This window comes from Salvelinus fontinalis, chromosome 1 (assembly GCF_029448725.1).
Source record: "Salvelinus fontinalis isolate EN_2023a chromosome 1, ASM2944872v1, whole genome shotgun sequence".
NCBI lineage: Eukaryota > Metazoa > Chordata > Actinopteri > Salmoniformes > Salmonidae > Salvelinus > Salvelinus fontinalis.
The window spans coordinates 32,164,519-32,179,235 of NC_074665.1; the positions used below are offsets into that span (position 1 = coordinate 32,164,519).

At 43.8% G+C, this 14,717-nt stretch overlaps 1 protein-coding gene across 2 annotated transcripts in view; it reads left to right on the forward strand.

The window, feature by feature from the left end:
• Positions 1–14,717, forward strand: part of LOC129853141 (adhesion G protein-coupled receptor A3-like) — a 295,014-nt gene that overhangs the window by 246,432 nt on the left and 33,865 nt on the right. For both annotated transcript variants that reach the window (XM_055918873.1, XM_055918884.1), the window contains exons 15-16: positions 7,401–7,528; positions 10,442–10,565. In XM_055918873.1, the coding sequence (XP_055774848.1) occupies positions 7,401–7,528; positions 10,442–10,565 (252 nt within the window). The remainder of the gene's footprint in view (positions 1–7,400; positions 7,529–10,441; positions 10,566–14,717) is intronic.

The window sequence follows — 14,717 nt, forward strand, 5'->3', positions numbered from 1 at the left end:
AGCTGAGAATAAAAATGGGCTTCTTCTATAGAAATAGGTCCTGCCTTTCGCTAAATAGTAGAAAGCAGATAATTCAGTTGATGTTTCTATCGGCCCTAGATTTTGGCGACATCATATATACTGTACCATGTTTTTCTTTTTGCTTGGATTTTGTATTTACCATTTGATGTATGTATTTTCTGTTTTATGTAATTCAAGACTCATCTGAAAAAAGAGACCATTGTCTCAGTATGACTCCCTGATAAAATAAACGTTAAATAAAAAATAAGATGCATAGACTCACTCTGTGCAATAGTAGTGTTTTTTGAATGACTACCTCATCATTGTACCCCACACATACAATTATCTGAAAGGTCCTGCAGTTGAGCAGTACATTTCAACTACAGATTCAACCACAAAGACAATGCCTTGCAAAGTGTGGTAACAAAAATAACTTTAGGTGTAGAATACAAAGTGCTATCTTGGGGGCTAATCCAACACAACACATCACTGAGTACCACTCCATATTTTCAACCATGGTGGTGGCTGCATCATGTTATGGGTATGCTTGTCATTGGCGAGGACCAAGTCTTTTTTTAATGATTAAATGAAACGGAATAGGCAATTTTGCACATGCAAAATCCTAGAGGAAAAGCTGGTTCAGTCTGCTTTCCAATGGACACTGAAAGATATATTCACCTTTCAGCAGCGCAATAACATAAAACAAATATACGCTGGAGTTGCTTTCCAAGACGACATTGAATGTTCCTGAGTGTCTGAGTTACAGTTTTGACTTAAATCAGCATGAAAATCTATGACAAGACTTGAAAATGGCTGTCTAGCAATGATCAACAACCAACTTGACAAAGCTTGAAGAATTAAATGTTTTTAATAATGTGCAAATATTGTACAATCCAGGTGTACAAAGCTCTTAGAGACTTACCCAGAAAAACTCACAACTGTAATCGCTCCTAAAGGTGATTCTAACATGTAAGGGGTGTGAATACTTATTTAAATGAGTTTCATTTTCAATAAATTTGCAAACATTTCTAAAAACATGTTTTCACTTTCACTTGTCATTATGGTTTATTATACAACGGGTGGGTCTAATCTTGAATGCTAATTTGTTAAAACCACATTGCAGCCGGTATCTATTCCACAAGTTAGCACCAGCTAAATCTATGACGTTAAAACCTGACTGCACAATCCACTGTCTCATCAGCCCAACCAAGCCATTTATAAACTTGATCTCCGCTATAAAAAGCATCTAGACATTATCTCGCATTTCTTTTAGACTAACATTTTGTTTTCAACAGTTGAGATTTGTATAAACCTTGCTGTCTGTCTCTGAAATGTGCAACATTGTATCAATATTCAAATTCGATCTCCAGCTGTTCCACAGTAATGAACGTGTCGGGAAGTGACAGACAGGTAGGCAGCGTTTCTCAGCCAGTCGAAACCATGAATCAGCTGGCATCATTTTTATGGATATATATATAAAGAAATGTCATTGAAAAAAGGTTCAACGAAACAAAGTGCAGCTACTTTGCAGTCTTTCCAGCTTCAGTTTGAAGTGATTGTGTTAGCTGTGTTGTTGGCTAGCTCCTCTGAACAACAGTGTCCTGACAAGTGAGCACATTTTCTCGTGCCTCATTAGCCCATTGTTATCGATGTATCCAAATAAATGTCACTAGAAAACAGCTTAAACAAATGCAAAACGTGGCTATTTTGCTGTTATTCTGACTTTGATTTTTTTTTTTTTATGTGTGTTAGCCATAGTTGGCTAGCTAGCAAGAAAGGGATAAGAACGTTTCCAGCCAGTATGACAATGGAACATTTAGAGCGAACGACTGGGTCGCATCCATAGATACAGAACAAAAACACTGAACAACTGGATTACATCTCTAACAACCGAACCAATAGAATGAACGACCAGCCGGCTTCGGTAGCAACCCTAGATTTGTGTCGGGACTATATCTTGTGGAAGGATGAAGTAGTATGACTACATTCATCAAAATAACGTTTTTAATTGAAATATGTAATGAATATGTTGTTTACTGAATATGTTGTTTAACCCATTGTATAAAAGTATAAAAGTGATAATGTCCTTGAAGCCGGCTTCTCAGGCATTATTGTGTGTTGATGAGTGAAAAAAAAAAAGTTGATTGAATCCATTTTGGATTCAGGATGTAACACAACAAAATGTGGAAGAAGTCAAGGCGTATGAATACTTTCTGAAGGCACTGTAAGCTTTCGGTTTCATTCATTTATTGTCACCGGGGCCCACCAGTGTAAGTGCAAAATTGCTTGCCGTACACTGTACTGCATGATTGTACACATGGATTGGATTGTGGGTTTACTAACGCGTTAGTTCTAGTTTGTTGACGATAACGTTAATATGGTGACAACAAAGTATGCTGTGTAGCCGTTAGCAGTTACGGTATTAAGGTTTGGCTTGGAGGTTTTTGCGCCCTGGTCACAGACAGCTGTTGTGTTGTGCACACCAGCGAAAGGAAAATGTGAGAGGAGGAGAGCACGTAGATGCGAGAAGAAAGTTTAAGAATTAAAGTAAACTGTGTTTGTGGGTGATCAGGGGTATATTATTTTCTCAGATTCTGTTGCGAAACGTTTCTTTAATGGAAACCTACCTGATTAGGGGAGGGACCTACCTGAATTTGTCCAATAGAACATTTTGTTTTAGTTGCAAAATCTTCCATTAATGATTACACCCCAGATCAGCCAGATGCAGGCAAGAGTGTGCAGGGTGGTATTGAATGTGTCACTGTCTGTCATCTTCATTACTCCAATTTGTCTCTAGACCTATGCACCTACGTTATAAACTTTCATTTGTAGGCTAGGTTGTAGCTCTCTACCTTACTCTTGTCTTTGTGTGAGACCCTAAATAAATGACAGGAACAAGCTGATTTCATGTCATTGATATATAACAGGAAGAGGAGGCACCTCTTAAACACTCCTTTGTGGCACTCCACAGCTGACAAGGTGCCATTGACATCAACCCTCTGATACCTTCCTGACTGATATGACTTGAGCTACTTTACTGCCACGCTGCTAAAACTTAGGGTGCTTAGCTTTTAGAGTAGTATCTGGTGGTCTACTGCAGTGGTTCCCAAACTGTGGGATGTGTGGTGTCCCTCCACCCCCCCTCTCCCAGCCCTCCTTGCGTGTGTTTCCATGGCAACGACATTTGAATACATCTAACCTCCCCCTGACAGCAGCAACCATCTTGTCAGCAATTAAAAGCTCAGAAATGGGTTTGACCGAAACTTGACCTTCCATCACAAGTATAGGGTCATAACAAGGTGAACGAGTCCAAGCATCTTCTGACCGGTGGCTGTTTTCATCAGGCCTGCTGCAGCCTTGTGTTCTCAGGAAACCAGTTGTATTCTCAGAACCTCAGATAGCCAGGTGTGGCCCAGACAGGATGATTATGAACGTAGGTGGTTTCCACCTTCTGATAGTGTCTGAAGGGCACAACACTCAAAACAGGTGTTAACACACACACACACACACACACACACACACACACACACACACACACACACACACACACACAGAGGTCTCAGGACCTTACAGTTTATCATAACACAATTTATTAACCCTTGATGTATGATGCGTTGGTTTAACCCCTTCAGTTGCAAGAGATGCAACCCAGTTGTTCAGTCTTTTTGTTCTGTATCTATGGACGCGACCCAGTGGTTCGTTCTAAATGTTCCATTGCCCTACTCTCTGGCAATGTTCTTATCCATTGCTTGCTAGCTAGCCAACTACGGCAAACGTACAGTCACCTCAAAAAGTGCAGCCAGAATAACAGCAAAGTAGCTGAATTTGCATTTGTTTAGCTGTTTTCTAATGACATTTATTTAGATACATCCTGAACAATGAGCTAATGAGGTACGATTTTGCCTGGCATAGAAAATGTGCTCACTTGTCAGGACACTGTTGTTCAGAGGAGCTAGCCAACAACACATCTAACACAATCACTTCAAACTGAAGCTGGAAAGACTGCAAACTAGCTGCAATTTCTTTCGTTTTACCTTTTTTCAATTGACATTTCTTTGTATATATATCCATAAAAATGATGCCAGCTGATTCATGATTTCGACTGGCTGAGAAACGCTGCCTGTCTGTCTCGTCCTGACACGTTCATTACTATGGGACAGCTGGAGATTGAATATTGAAACAATGTTGCGAATTTTGCAGAGACAGACAGCAAGTTTGATACAAATCTCCGCTGTTGAAAACGAAATGTTAGTCTAAAAGAAATGTGAGAAGGTCTAGATGTTTTTTATAGCGGAGATCAAATGTATAAATTGCTTGGCTGGGCTGATGAGACAGTGGATTGCACAGTCAGATGGAACAGATTAAATATGCATTTTAACGTCATAGATTTAGCCGGTGGTAACTTGTGGAATAGACACCGGCTGGAATGCGGTTTTAACCAATCTGATTGTTTTCTCTGCTATCGCACGATAAGCAGTGCCGGAGCGCCAAGTCTAGGACCAAAAGGCTCCTCAATAGCTTCTACCCCCAAGCCATAAGACTGCTGAATAATTCATAAAATCGCCACCGGACAATTTACATTGACCCCCCCTTCCTTTTGTACACTCGCTGTTTGTTTGTTACCTATGCATAGTCACTTCGCCCCCACCTACATGTACAGATTACCTCAACTAGCCTGTACCCCCGCACACTGACTAGATACTGGTGCCCCCTGTATATAGCCTTGTTATTGGTATTCTTATTGTGTGACTTTTATTATTACTTTTTATTCTATTCTACTTGGTAAATATTTTCTTCTTCTTGAACTACACTGTTGGGTTAGGGCTTGTAAGCATTTCACAGTAAAGTCTACACTTGTTGTATTCGGCGCATGTGCCAAATACCATTTTATTTGATGACCAGATTTCATGTTGCTAAAAAGCTGTCAGTTACACTTTAAGTGTTTATAGAAAAATATTATATTCTTATTTACAATAGAAATGACACAATACATTGTTATACCATTCATTTCTATTGTGCATGCCGTGTCTGGGCAACCGAAAGAAAAGCAACTCACAGAATCACATACATTCCGTAATGCTCATTACTTGATGAACAATGGTCCCCCCCCCCCAAAAGAAATTATGTCACGCAAACAATTCAGTCAACGTGTTCCCTGAATGAACAAAACATACGTAGCGCTCCTGGGGACATGGATAATCAGAATGAATCTGACTCTTAATGTCACATTACTAAAGTAGCAGATGCTCATTGAGAACGTTTCAACATCGAGTTGCATCTCTCCTACATCTGTCCTACACATCTGGAAGCATATGTTGCCCTTTACAGGGCTCACACAGAGCCGTTACTGTGCCGTCACGTTACAATGAGAACACGCACATCATCGTGACAACTACAGTATGTGCGTCATTCTCTGGGAATGGTTTGCTCCTCTTTCAGGGTCATATCCATCAAGAAATCTGAAAGCTAGCTTAGCTCTATTGATTTGACAGCACTGTGATCATCAACTGCATGGGATAAGGGGGTTGGAGCGATGCTTTCACATCCATTCTATCAAGACACACGAAAGCTAGCGCCATTGATTTGGCTGCACTGTGATCATCACATCAGTTGAACTGAATGGGCACCGCTGCTGAGGTATCTACAGATAGAAGATACATGGTAGTGAACAGGGCTGTCCCCCAGGGCTGTGTGTGTTCATGGCTGTAAGTCTATTCTACACAGTTGTCCTTCTCTATCACAACTTCCCTGACCAGCCATGCAGAATCCTTTCCCTGGGCTCACCCACAGGCTTATTCAGGGGCCTGTAGGGGCCCGTGACCTCTGCTGCCCTGTGTGCTGAGCACTAATAGGCCCAGTCAGGGGAGAGAAGAGCAGGGGAAAGGGAGGGATGGAGGGCTGTGACCAGAGGCTGATCTAGATCTCTTACAGATATGTAACAGTGTGACAGGGAGAGACGACCACTCAGAACATCACCAGCCAGTCTAATGGAGCCTGAACCGAGAGAGGCAGAGGGAGAGCAGGGAAAGAGAGGGAGAGAAAATAGCGATGGAGAGGAAGCTGAAGAGAGGGAGAGAGAAAAAGAGGGCAAAGGAGAGAGAGGGCTAGAGGATGTGTATGTGGAAAGATGGGGAGAGAGTGTGAGAGGGAAAAGAAAAGAGAGGGAATTAGGCAAAAGGAAGAGGGAGGCCGCTGGTTGCAAGTACAACTGAAATTCTCAGCTTTCGTCACGGCAATGTGTAAACGACAGGACCTTTATCTGTCCAGAGGGGTTACGATTACATAGAAGGGCAAGTTCTCAGGGTCAAAGTGTCTCATTGGACATATCACCATCACCATCCTCATCACTGAGGCTATAATGGTAACGGAGACTAGCTCTGACTCTTAGCCCCTGAGCCTTTACACCACATTCAAACATTTACCACTTGACAGGACAACTTACTATCTTCACTGAACCAATCAAAACTACTCGTCAAATACCTTACTGGATTAAACCAGTAGCCTCCTGCTTAGAAAAATCTATGTATACCCAACTAAATCTTTATACACTATCCATATTCAGTGAGCTCCAAAAGTTGACACATTGCCTGTTGTTTCGGCTCTGTACTCCAGTGCTTTGGATTTGAAATGATACAATGACGATGAAGCTGCAGACGGTCAGCTTTCATTTGAGGGTATTTTCATCCATATCGGGTGAACCGTTTTCCTGTACATTGTTTGTCGACATGGTATGTGAAATATGATACCATATCTGTTTTGTCTGACCCTGATGTCTTTCCCTCTCTCTCTCTTTCTCGATCTCTCCCTCTCTCTCAATTCAATTCAAGGTGCTTCATTGGCATGGAAATCTTAACATTGCCAAAGCAAGTGAAGTAGATAATAAACAAAAGTGAAATAAACAATCATAATGTACAGTAAACATTACACTCACAGAAGTTCCAAAAGAATAGAGACATTTCGAATGTCATTATGTCTATATGCAGTGTTGTAACAATGTGCGAGTTAAAGTACAAAAAGGAAAATAAATAAACATAAATATGGGTTGTATTTACAATGGTGTTTGTTCTTCACTGGTTGCCCTTTTCTTGTGGCCACTTGTCTCAACTTGTCTCTTCTCTCTCTCTCTCTCTCTCTCTCTCTCTCTCTCTCTCTCTCTCTCTCTCTCTCTCTCTCTCTCTCTCTCTCTCTCTCTCTCTCTCTCTCTCTCTCTCTCTCTCTCTCTCTCCCCTCTCCATTACTTCCCCAAACTGTCTCTCTTTCTCTCTCCATCTCTTCTCTCTCTGTATTCAATTCAAATAACTTTATTGTAATGCAGATTATGCCAAAGCATTGAGTACAATTGCATAGTCGTGTACATTGTTTCTAAACAATTCATGTTTCTCTCTCTCTTTCTCATTTAGGATCTGAAGAAGGTGCTGTCTTTCCCCCCGTACCCTGGGGAGTTTCTGCACCCGGTCGTGTATGCCTGTACGGCCGTCATGTTGCTCTGCCTCTTCGCCTCCATCATCACTTATATCGTGCACCACAGGTAAAAACCCTTGGAAAACTGTGTTTGCGCGTGTATGTGTGTGTGTGTCTGTGTCTGTGTCTGTGTCTGTGTCTGTGTCTGTGTCTGTGTCTGTGTCTGTGTGTGTGTGTGTGTGTGTGTGTGTGTGTGTGTGTGTGTGTGTGTGTTTAGGTCTGTGTTCAGAGGATTTGAAGTGAGTTCTCACCGTTAGTTAACCAACTAAGCTTAGTAAAAACCACACACATCCAGGTCCATGTATCCATCACAACACACCACTTCTCCTACTTTTGAGAATTTGTTTTTATTTCCCTCCGTCATGCTTCTGAGCTGTGAGTCAGCCGCTGTGGGCCTGCATGAAGCTCTGCAGTCTGTCTGACTCAGACATCTGAAGCGGACGACTCCTGTGTGTGTCTCTGTGTGAGTTTGGGGGGGATGTGTGTGCGTGTTTGTGTGCGTATGAGCCAAACACTCCCAATAACCCACTACCGCTTGGCTCAAAGAGATGGCTCAATCTGATATGTCTATAAGATCCTGACCACATCTGGTCACCTCTCTCCGTAGGTCTTTCGAACCCTGAGGGCTGTGCTATCTTTCAGTTCATCTGGTCGTCCTCTACTGATGATCCAGCGTGGTCTCCAGGCAACCTGGATAGCGTGTTATTTTTTGGGGGCCTCATTTTCCCTTTGCTAGGCACTCACTAGATCACCAACAATGGAGTTAGTGACTGAAACTTAATGTGATCGATCATTCAGTCCTTTTATACTTTCACTATGCTGAGAATAAAAGACCCCCCCACCCAAAAAAGTTATTCAATGTCTCTGAAATGACAGATGAATTAAATGATACATTTTTTTATTTTTACTACTTTTGGTTCTGATGGAAAGCAGATGAATAGATAGACTGTAATGAAGCATGAAGATGCATGAACACATTTTTTTCGGTTGGCATCAGTATGAGGCGACTCCAAGAAAGAGAGAGAAAGAGACATTGACAGGATGAAGGGCTGTAGGGATAGAGGGATTATGAAAACACATGGTATCTGTAGTCTGGGAGGAGTGAAGGTGTCAGTGGCTCCATGATTTCAGTCAGGAGACACTTGTTGTCAGAGGAAACAAGTGGTCGTCTCACAGCTGCAGCAGGAGTACAACACTCCAACCGCTTTGCCTCCCTCCATCCCCAAAGGTGTGTCTTCCTTACAGTAGAAATGCTCTAAGGGCCACATTCGGAATTGAGATCCATGCACACCAGTCTCCCTTTGATATCATGGAATGATTTATGTGAAAGTCTGAGTTGTGCAGGCAGATCTCAAATCGGGATAACGCCCTAAATATGTCGAAAATAACTTCACTTTCTGACATAACGTGTATTCCAAGACAATGGAGTGTGTAATGTAGCATCACTGAATAGTGATGCTGGTGAGCTCACACAAGTGCTAATTCCACTGGGGCTAAATTCACCCTTCAAAACATTCCCTCCCTCTTGGCCAAGGAGAACAAGTGAGGGGTCAGTTTTGCCATACATGTAGAAGTAATTTCACCGCTTCACTGATTTTCAGAACATTAGTGTATTTCAAGCAAAGGGAGTGTTTATACTGAATAGCGATGCTGGTGAGCCTATTATCAAGGTCCCATTCCATTCGGACTCCAAGTTCACCCTTCAGAACATTCCTTCCCCTTCGGCCAAGGAGAACAAGCGGGAGGTCAGTTTAGCCACATGCTTTCTCTGGGAAACGATGAAGTGGAGGGGTGCCAGGTTAATGCACTTGAAGCAGTGAAAGCCCATAGCCAAGCCCATGAAAAACACTGGGAGGCAGGTAGAGGCTGCAGTGATTTATGGGCCTCTCCTGGAGCCTCCTGGGTAGAGTTCAGCACCTGAACAGCAGCCCTTCCTCTCCTCTCTGGCACATAACACTCAGACACGCCTCGTAGGTTATTACTGCTTTCTCTCTCTCTCTCTCTCTCTCTCTCTCTCTCTCTCTCTCTCTCTCTCTCTCTCTCTCTCTCCCTCTCATTCGTTATCTCATTATTTCTAACTTTTTTAAATATATATATCTCTCTCTCAGTCTCTCTCTCTCTTGTTCTTGCTTGTTTTCACTCGTTCTCACTCATTCTCTCTCTCCCTGGCCTCTCTCTCTCTCTCTCTCTCTCTCTGTCTCTCTCTCTGTTATCTCACTCTCTGGTCTCTCTCGCTCCCTCTCTGCAAGTTTGTTTCTCACAAACAACAGAGGTTCTTTCCTGTACACTTTTCCCCCCTGATTTATAATCACACTGGTGAACATGATGAGGATAATGCTGATTTAGGATACTGGATAGATGTCAGGATAAGTGTTTATGTTGTTTGTTTCTATCTAGTTTATTTACCCTGGATACTGCGTCTGGATTGGCTGATCCATATAGCCTTAGGGTTTTTGCTGGACAAGGAGTAGCAAAATAGGTTAAGGGCCATGCCCAAGGGTGCATAACACTAGTTAATTTCCTATTTCACAATATGGGGTTCTATTGTGTTGCATGTCAATTGACTCAGTCTACTGGAATCAATCTTTTTTTTTTTATACAATTGAGCGGACTCAATTGACCGGACTTTCATCTCCTTATTTCTCATCCCCCTATTGTCTCTTCATCCCTGATCTGAACGATGAATTGTATGACATGGCTGGGCTTTGAAGTCGGTACATTAATTGAATCAAAGGGGATATGTCGATTGTTATTTACAACATTTCATTTGCAAACGATGCAATTGCATTCCACCAGATTTCCACCTCAACCCCCTTGTATCCTAGTAAATGATCTGAATGACGAACCGGGTCTCTTCTGTAAACGCTCACAACTTCAACGTCCTCTGCGTCAATGTTTAATCCATTCCCCTGATATTCTGTACCATTCATATTTACTTGACTGACTGCTTATTCGGTGTGGGTTTCTCTTCTTTTGGCAGCACAATCCGCATCAGTCGGAAGGGATGGCACATGCTCCTCAACTTCTGTTTCCACACAGCTCTGACCTTCACTGTGTTTGCCGGAGGCATCAATCGAATCAAATACCCCATCATCTGTCAAGCAGTAAGTGCACTGCCTTTTCATTCCTGCCCTCTCAAAGCTCTCCAGGGGAATTGATTATGAATGTCTATTGAGGTGCGCTGTGGCGGTGGTTGTGATGCTCTGTGTGCACTGTGTAGTACTCCTAGCTCTCCTCCTCCTCTCTCTCTCTCTCTCTCTCTCTCTCTCTCTCTCTCTCTCTCTCTCTCTCTCTCTCTCTCTCTCTCTCTCTCGTCCTTCTTTGATGCTCTGATGAATAGGCTCCACCAAGGCTTCGGCACGACTCCCAACACACGGTGCGAGACAATACAGTCCACACAGCTTAATACCCAGCCACTACGGTACACACGTGAATGCTACAGCTAGCCAGCTGCCTTCCTGGTTGGCCGTACCTATGCTATGATGTTGCCTGTCCCTCCAGGTTTCCCGCCCCCGGCCACCAGGGGCTTTGTACCTAGCAGTTTGTTGTCCTAATGAGGGTTTTGTTTTGCCGTCGTCTCAGGGGGAGTAGGAGTATGGCTGCCGTTACTGCTGTCGGCTACCGGTTGACTCTGCCTGCCTCTGTGGCTGGCACCTCCATCTCTTAGCCTGAGACTGTGAGCGAGAGAGAGAAAGACAGAGAAAGGACAAGAGAGAGAGAGGTAAAATAGTGAGGGAGAGCGAAAGGGTGATAGAGAGAGAGACACAGGCATCAGCAAGCGCTGCGGGGCCTGTATGCCTGTGTAGGTTAGCTAACTGGAGTGCTTTCTCTCCTGCTGGGTGCAATAACGCTTGGCTCTGAGACGTTCTAAAACGGAAGAGATCATGGGAGATTTGTCACTGTGAGAGGATCTTGCCATAGATACTGTTTTTAGAGGAGAGCAGCAAGGGCAGGTTAACGTTGGGTTGGCTAATTGGGACATTAGGGTTGTCCTTGAGTCCTTACTTAGATAAAGCAGCTCATTGGAGACACCAGGTAAGAGATGTTTCAGCTTTTAAATAGATCTAGAGATGCTAACCTCTCCATCAATCGTTGGCTTAACTGATGCTGAAGTCTTAAGGAAGCCAAACTCCCGTATGCATGCATATTGTGGTTTTGGGAAGATTGATAGGACGATGATAGGTAGATGGATATAATGGTTGGTGTTAAAATGTCAGGGTTAGCGAAAGACTCAATCGTGTCTTGACAAAATAAGGAGTAAGACGACCAGACACATTGTTAAGTTTTGGGAGTTTGATATCTAGGTGATACTGTAGGTTTTAAAGAGGATTTGATACATCAATTGGAACATGTCAGCCGAGAGAGAATATCTCTCCTCAGCATGTGGGCATTTAGCTGGCGAGAGATTTATGTTTTTTCTTTCTTTCTTTCTACCTTTCAATTGAGGTTTCAAAGGCTTCCAACTCATCCTCTATTTATATCAACAAGGCTCTTATTCTCTCGTCAGAACCAGGCAGAGTCACTTGGGACACTGCTGAGGCTGCTGCCTCTCCACCCCGCCACAAGAAGTTTAGACATCGTCTTGTTCTAAAACATAATGAGTCCACCTCAATATGGAGCTGCACAGATCACTGTAGCTCACTTTATCTTATTGAAGCCAACAGTGCCTGGCGTGCTTTGGCTGCCTGTCGGGAGGCTTGGCTTCACAGAGAGACTGCTAGCTAGGCTAGGAGCCTCTGGTTCGTGTCACGCCCGCCAAGCGAGTGTCGACAACTACCAATGACACGTTTCGGCCGGTGTAAGGGCATGAAACGCGGGGGCCCCCCTATTGACCCACCTGTTCCCCCGCCGTGTAATGGAGCACTATTACGGCACAATTAGCATATTCCCCGTCAGATTCGCTGTCTACGTGGACGCATTAGCAACACGTTTATGAGCAGCCATCTTGCCGAGATGCCACCGCTTGAGAGATGCCTGTGAAGAAACTGCTGCAATCGATCAAATCTCCATGCTTCTCACACACATGTAAATATTACCCATCTCTCAATGTAATCACCACAGCAGGTGTTTATTCTGCACATGCCTCTGGTGCTCCTCACCACTGGGTATTTTTCTGATTTAATCATGTTGCCTAATGTAGAAACACTGCATTTTTAATGGGTAACAGCCTAAGTCGATTCTTTGGGTCCAGTTGGATTATTTTGGTCCACCCCTCCTCTCATCCCGATGGGTTTGAGGCTGTTCCTCTGTTCCCAGCAGTGGTGACAGTATCTGGGATGATTACATGGTCGTTCACTGGAGGAGCTGGCTGGAAGGATATGTGTGATCACACACACCCCACCACCCTCCTCCATCCCTCCACCCTCTGCCCCACTTGTGGATAGATCCCTCTCAGGTCCAGCAGGGATCCACTTCCCACACGGGAACTGCTACTCACCACCTCCTCTGACAGACAAACTTCAAGGAGCCCTGGATCTGACTCTGGAAGCCTCAGTCAGCACTTACAGAAAATGCACATCCCCTTCCTCCACCAACCTCCTTCCACCAATTCTATCCCCTGCCCCTCTCCATCTCTCTCTCCCCCATACCTGTCTCTCTTCTCTCTCTCTCTGCGTCTCCTCCTCCCACTGTTAGGGCTGTGATGGTCATGGAATTTTAGATGATGGTAGTTGGACCGCACGTCACGGACACCGACGTCTCACTTCCAGACAAACTAAACACCTTCTTTGCCAGCTTTGAGGATAATACAGTGCCACCATCGCAGCCCGCTAATAAGGACTGTGCCCTCTCCTTCTCCGTGGCCGACGTGAGTAAGACATTTAAACGTGTTAACCCTTGCAAGGCTGCTGGCCCAGACCATGCGCTGACCTGCTGGCTGGTGTGTTTACGGACATATTCAATCGCTCCCTATCCCAGTCTGCTATCCCCACATGCTTCAAGATGGCCACCATTGTTCCTGTACCCAAGAAGGCAAAGATAACTAAACTAAATGACTACTGCCCCGTAGCACTCACTTCTGTCGTCATAAAGTTATTTGAGAGACTAGTCAAGGATCATATCACCTCCACCTTACCTGCCACCCTAGACCCACTTCAGTTTGCATACCGCCCCAACAGGTCCACAGACAATGCAATCGCCATCACACTGCACACTGCCCTATTCCATCTGGACAAGAGGAATACCTATGTAATAATGCTGTTCATTGACTACAGCTCAGCATTCAACACCATATTACCCTCCAAACTCATCATTAAGCTGGAGGCCCTGGGTCTCAACCCCGCCCTGTGCAATTGGGTCCTGAACTTTCTGACGGGCAGCCCCCAGGTGGTGAAGGTAGGAAACAACATCTCCACTTCGCTGACCCTCAACACTGGGGCCCCACAAGGGTGCATGCTCAGCCCCCTCCTGTACTCCCTGTTCACCCATGACTGTGGCCATGCACGCCTCCAACTCAATCATCAAGTTTGCAGACGACACAACAGTAGTGGGCTTGATTACCAACAATGACGAGACAGCCTACAGGGAGGAGGTGAGGGCACTCAAAGTGTGGTGTCAGGAAAACAACCTCTCACTCAACGTCAACAAAACAAAGGAGGTGATCGTGGACTTCAGGAAACAGCAGAGGGAGCACCCCCCTATCCACATCGAAGGGACAGTAGTGGAGAAGTTGGCAAGTTTTTTAAAGTTCCTCGGCATACACATCACAGACAAAATGAAATGGTCCACCCACACAGTGTGGTGAAGAAGGCGCAACAGTGAAATTTCTCTTGTCACCTAAAAACCTGACAAACTTCTACAGATGCACAATTAAATATAGGTTAAATAAATAAATAGACTCATATCACTGGCCACTTTAATAAATGGATCACTAGTCACTTTAAACAATGCCACTTGAATAATGTTAACATCTTACATTACTCATCTCATATGTATATACTGTACTTTATACCATCTATTGCACCTTGCCTATGCTGCTCGGCCATCGCTCATCCATATATTTATATGTACATATTCTTATTCCATCCCTTTAGATTTGTGTGTATTAGGTAGTTGTTGGGTAATTATTAGATTACTTGTTAGATATTATTGCAATGTTGGAACTAGAAGCACAAGCATTTCGCTACACTCGTATTAACATCTGCTAAACATGTGTTTGTGACCAATAACATTTGATTTGATTTTGAGTGAAGGAAAAGCAGCCAAAAAGTGCTCAGCATATGTGGGAACTCTTTCAAGACAGTTGGAAAAGCATTCCA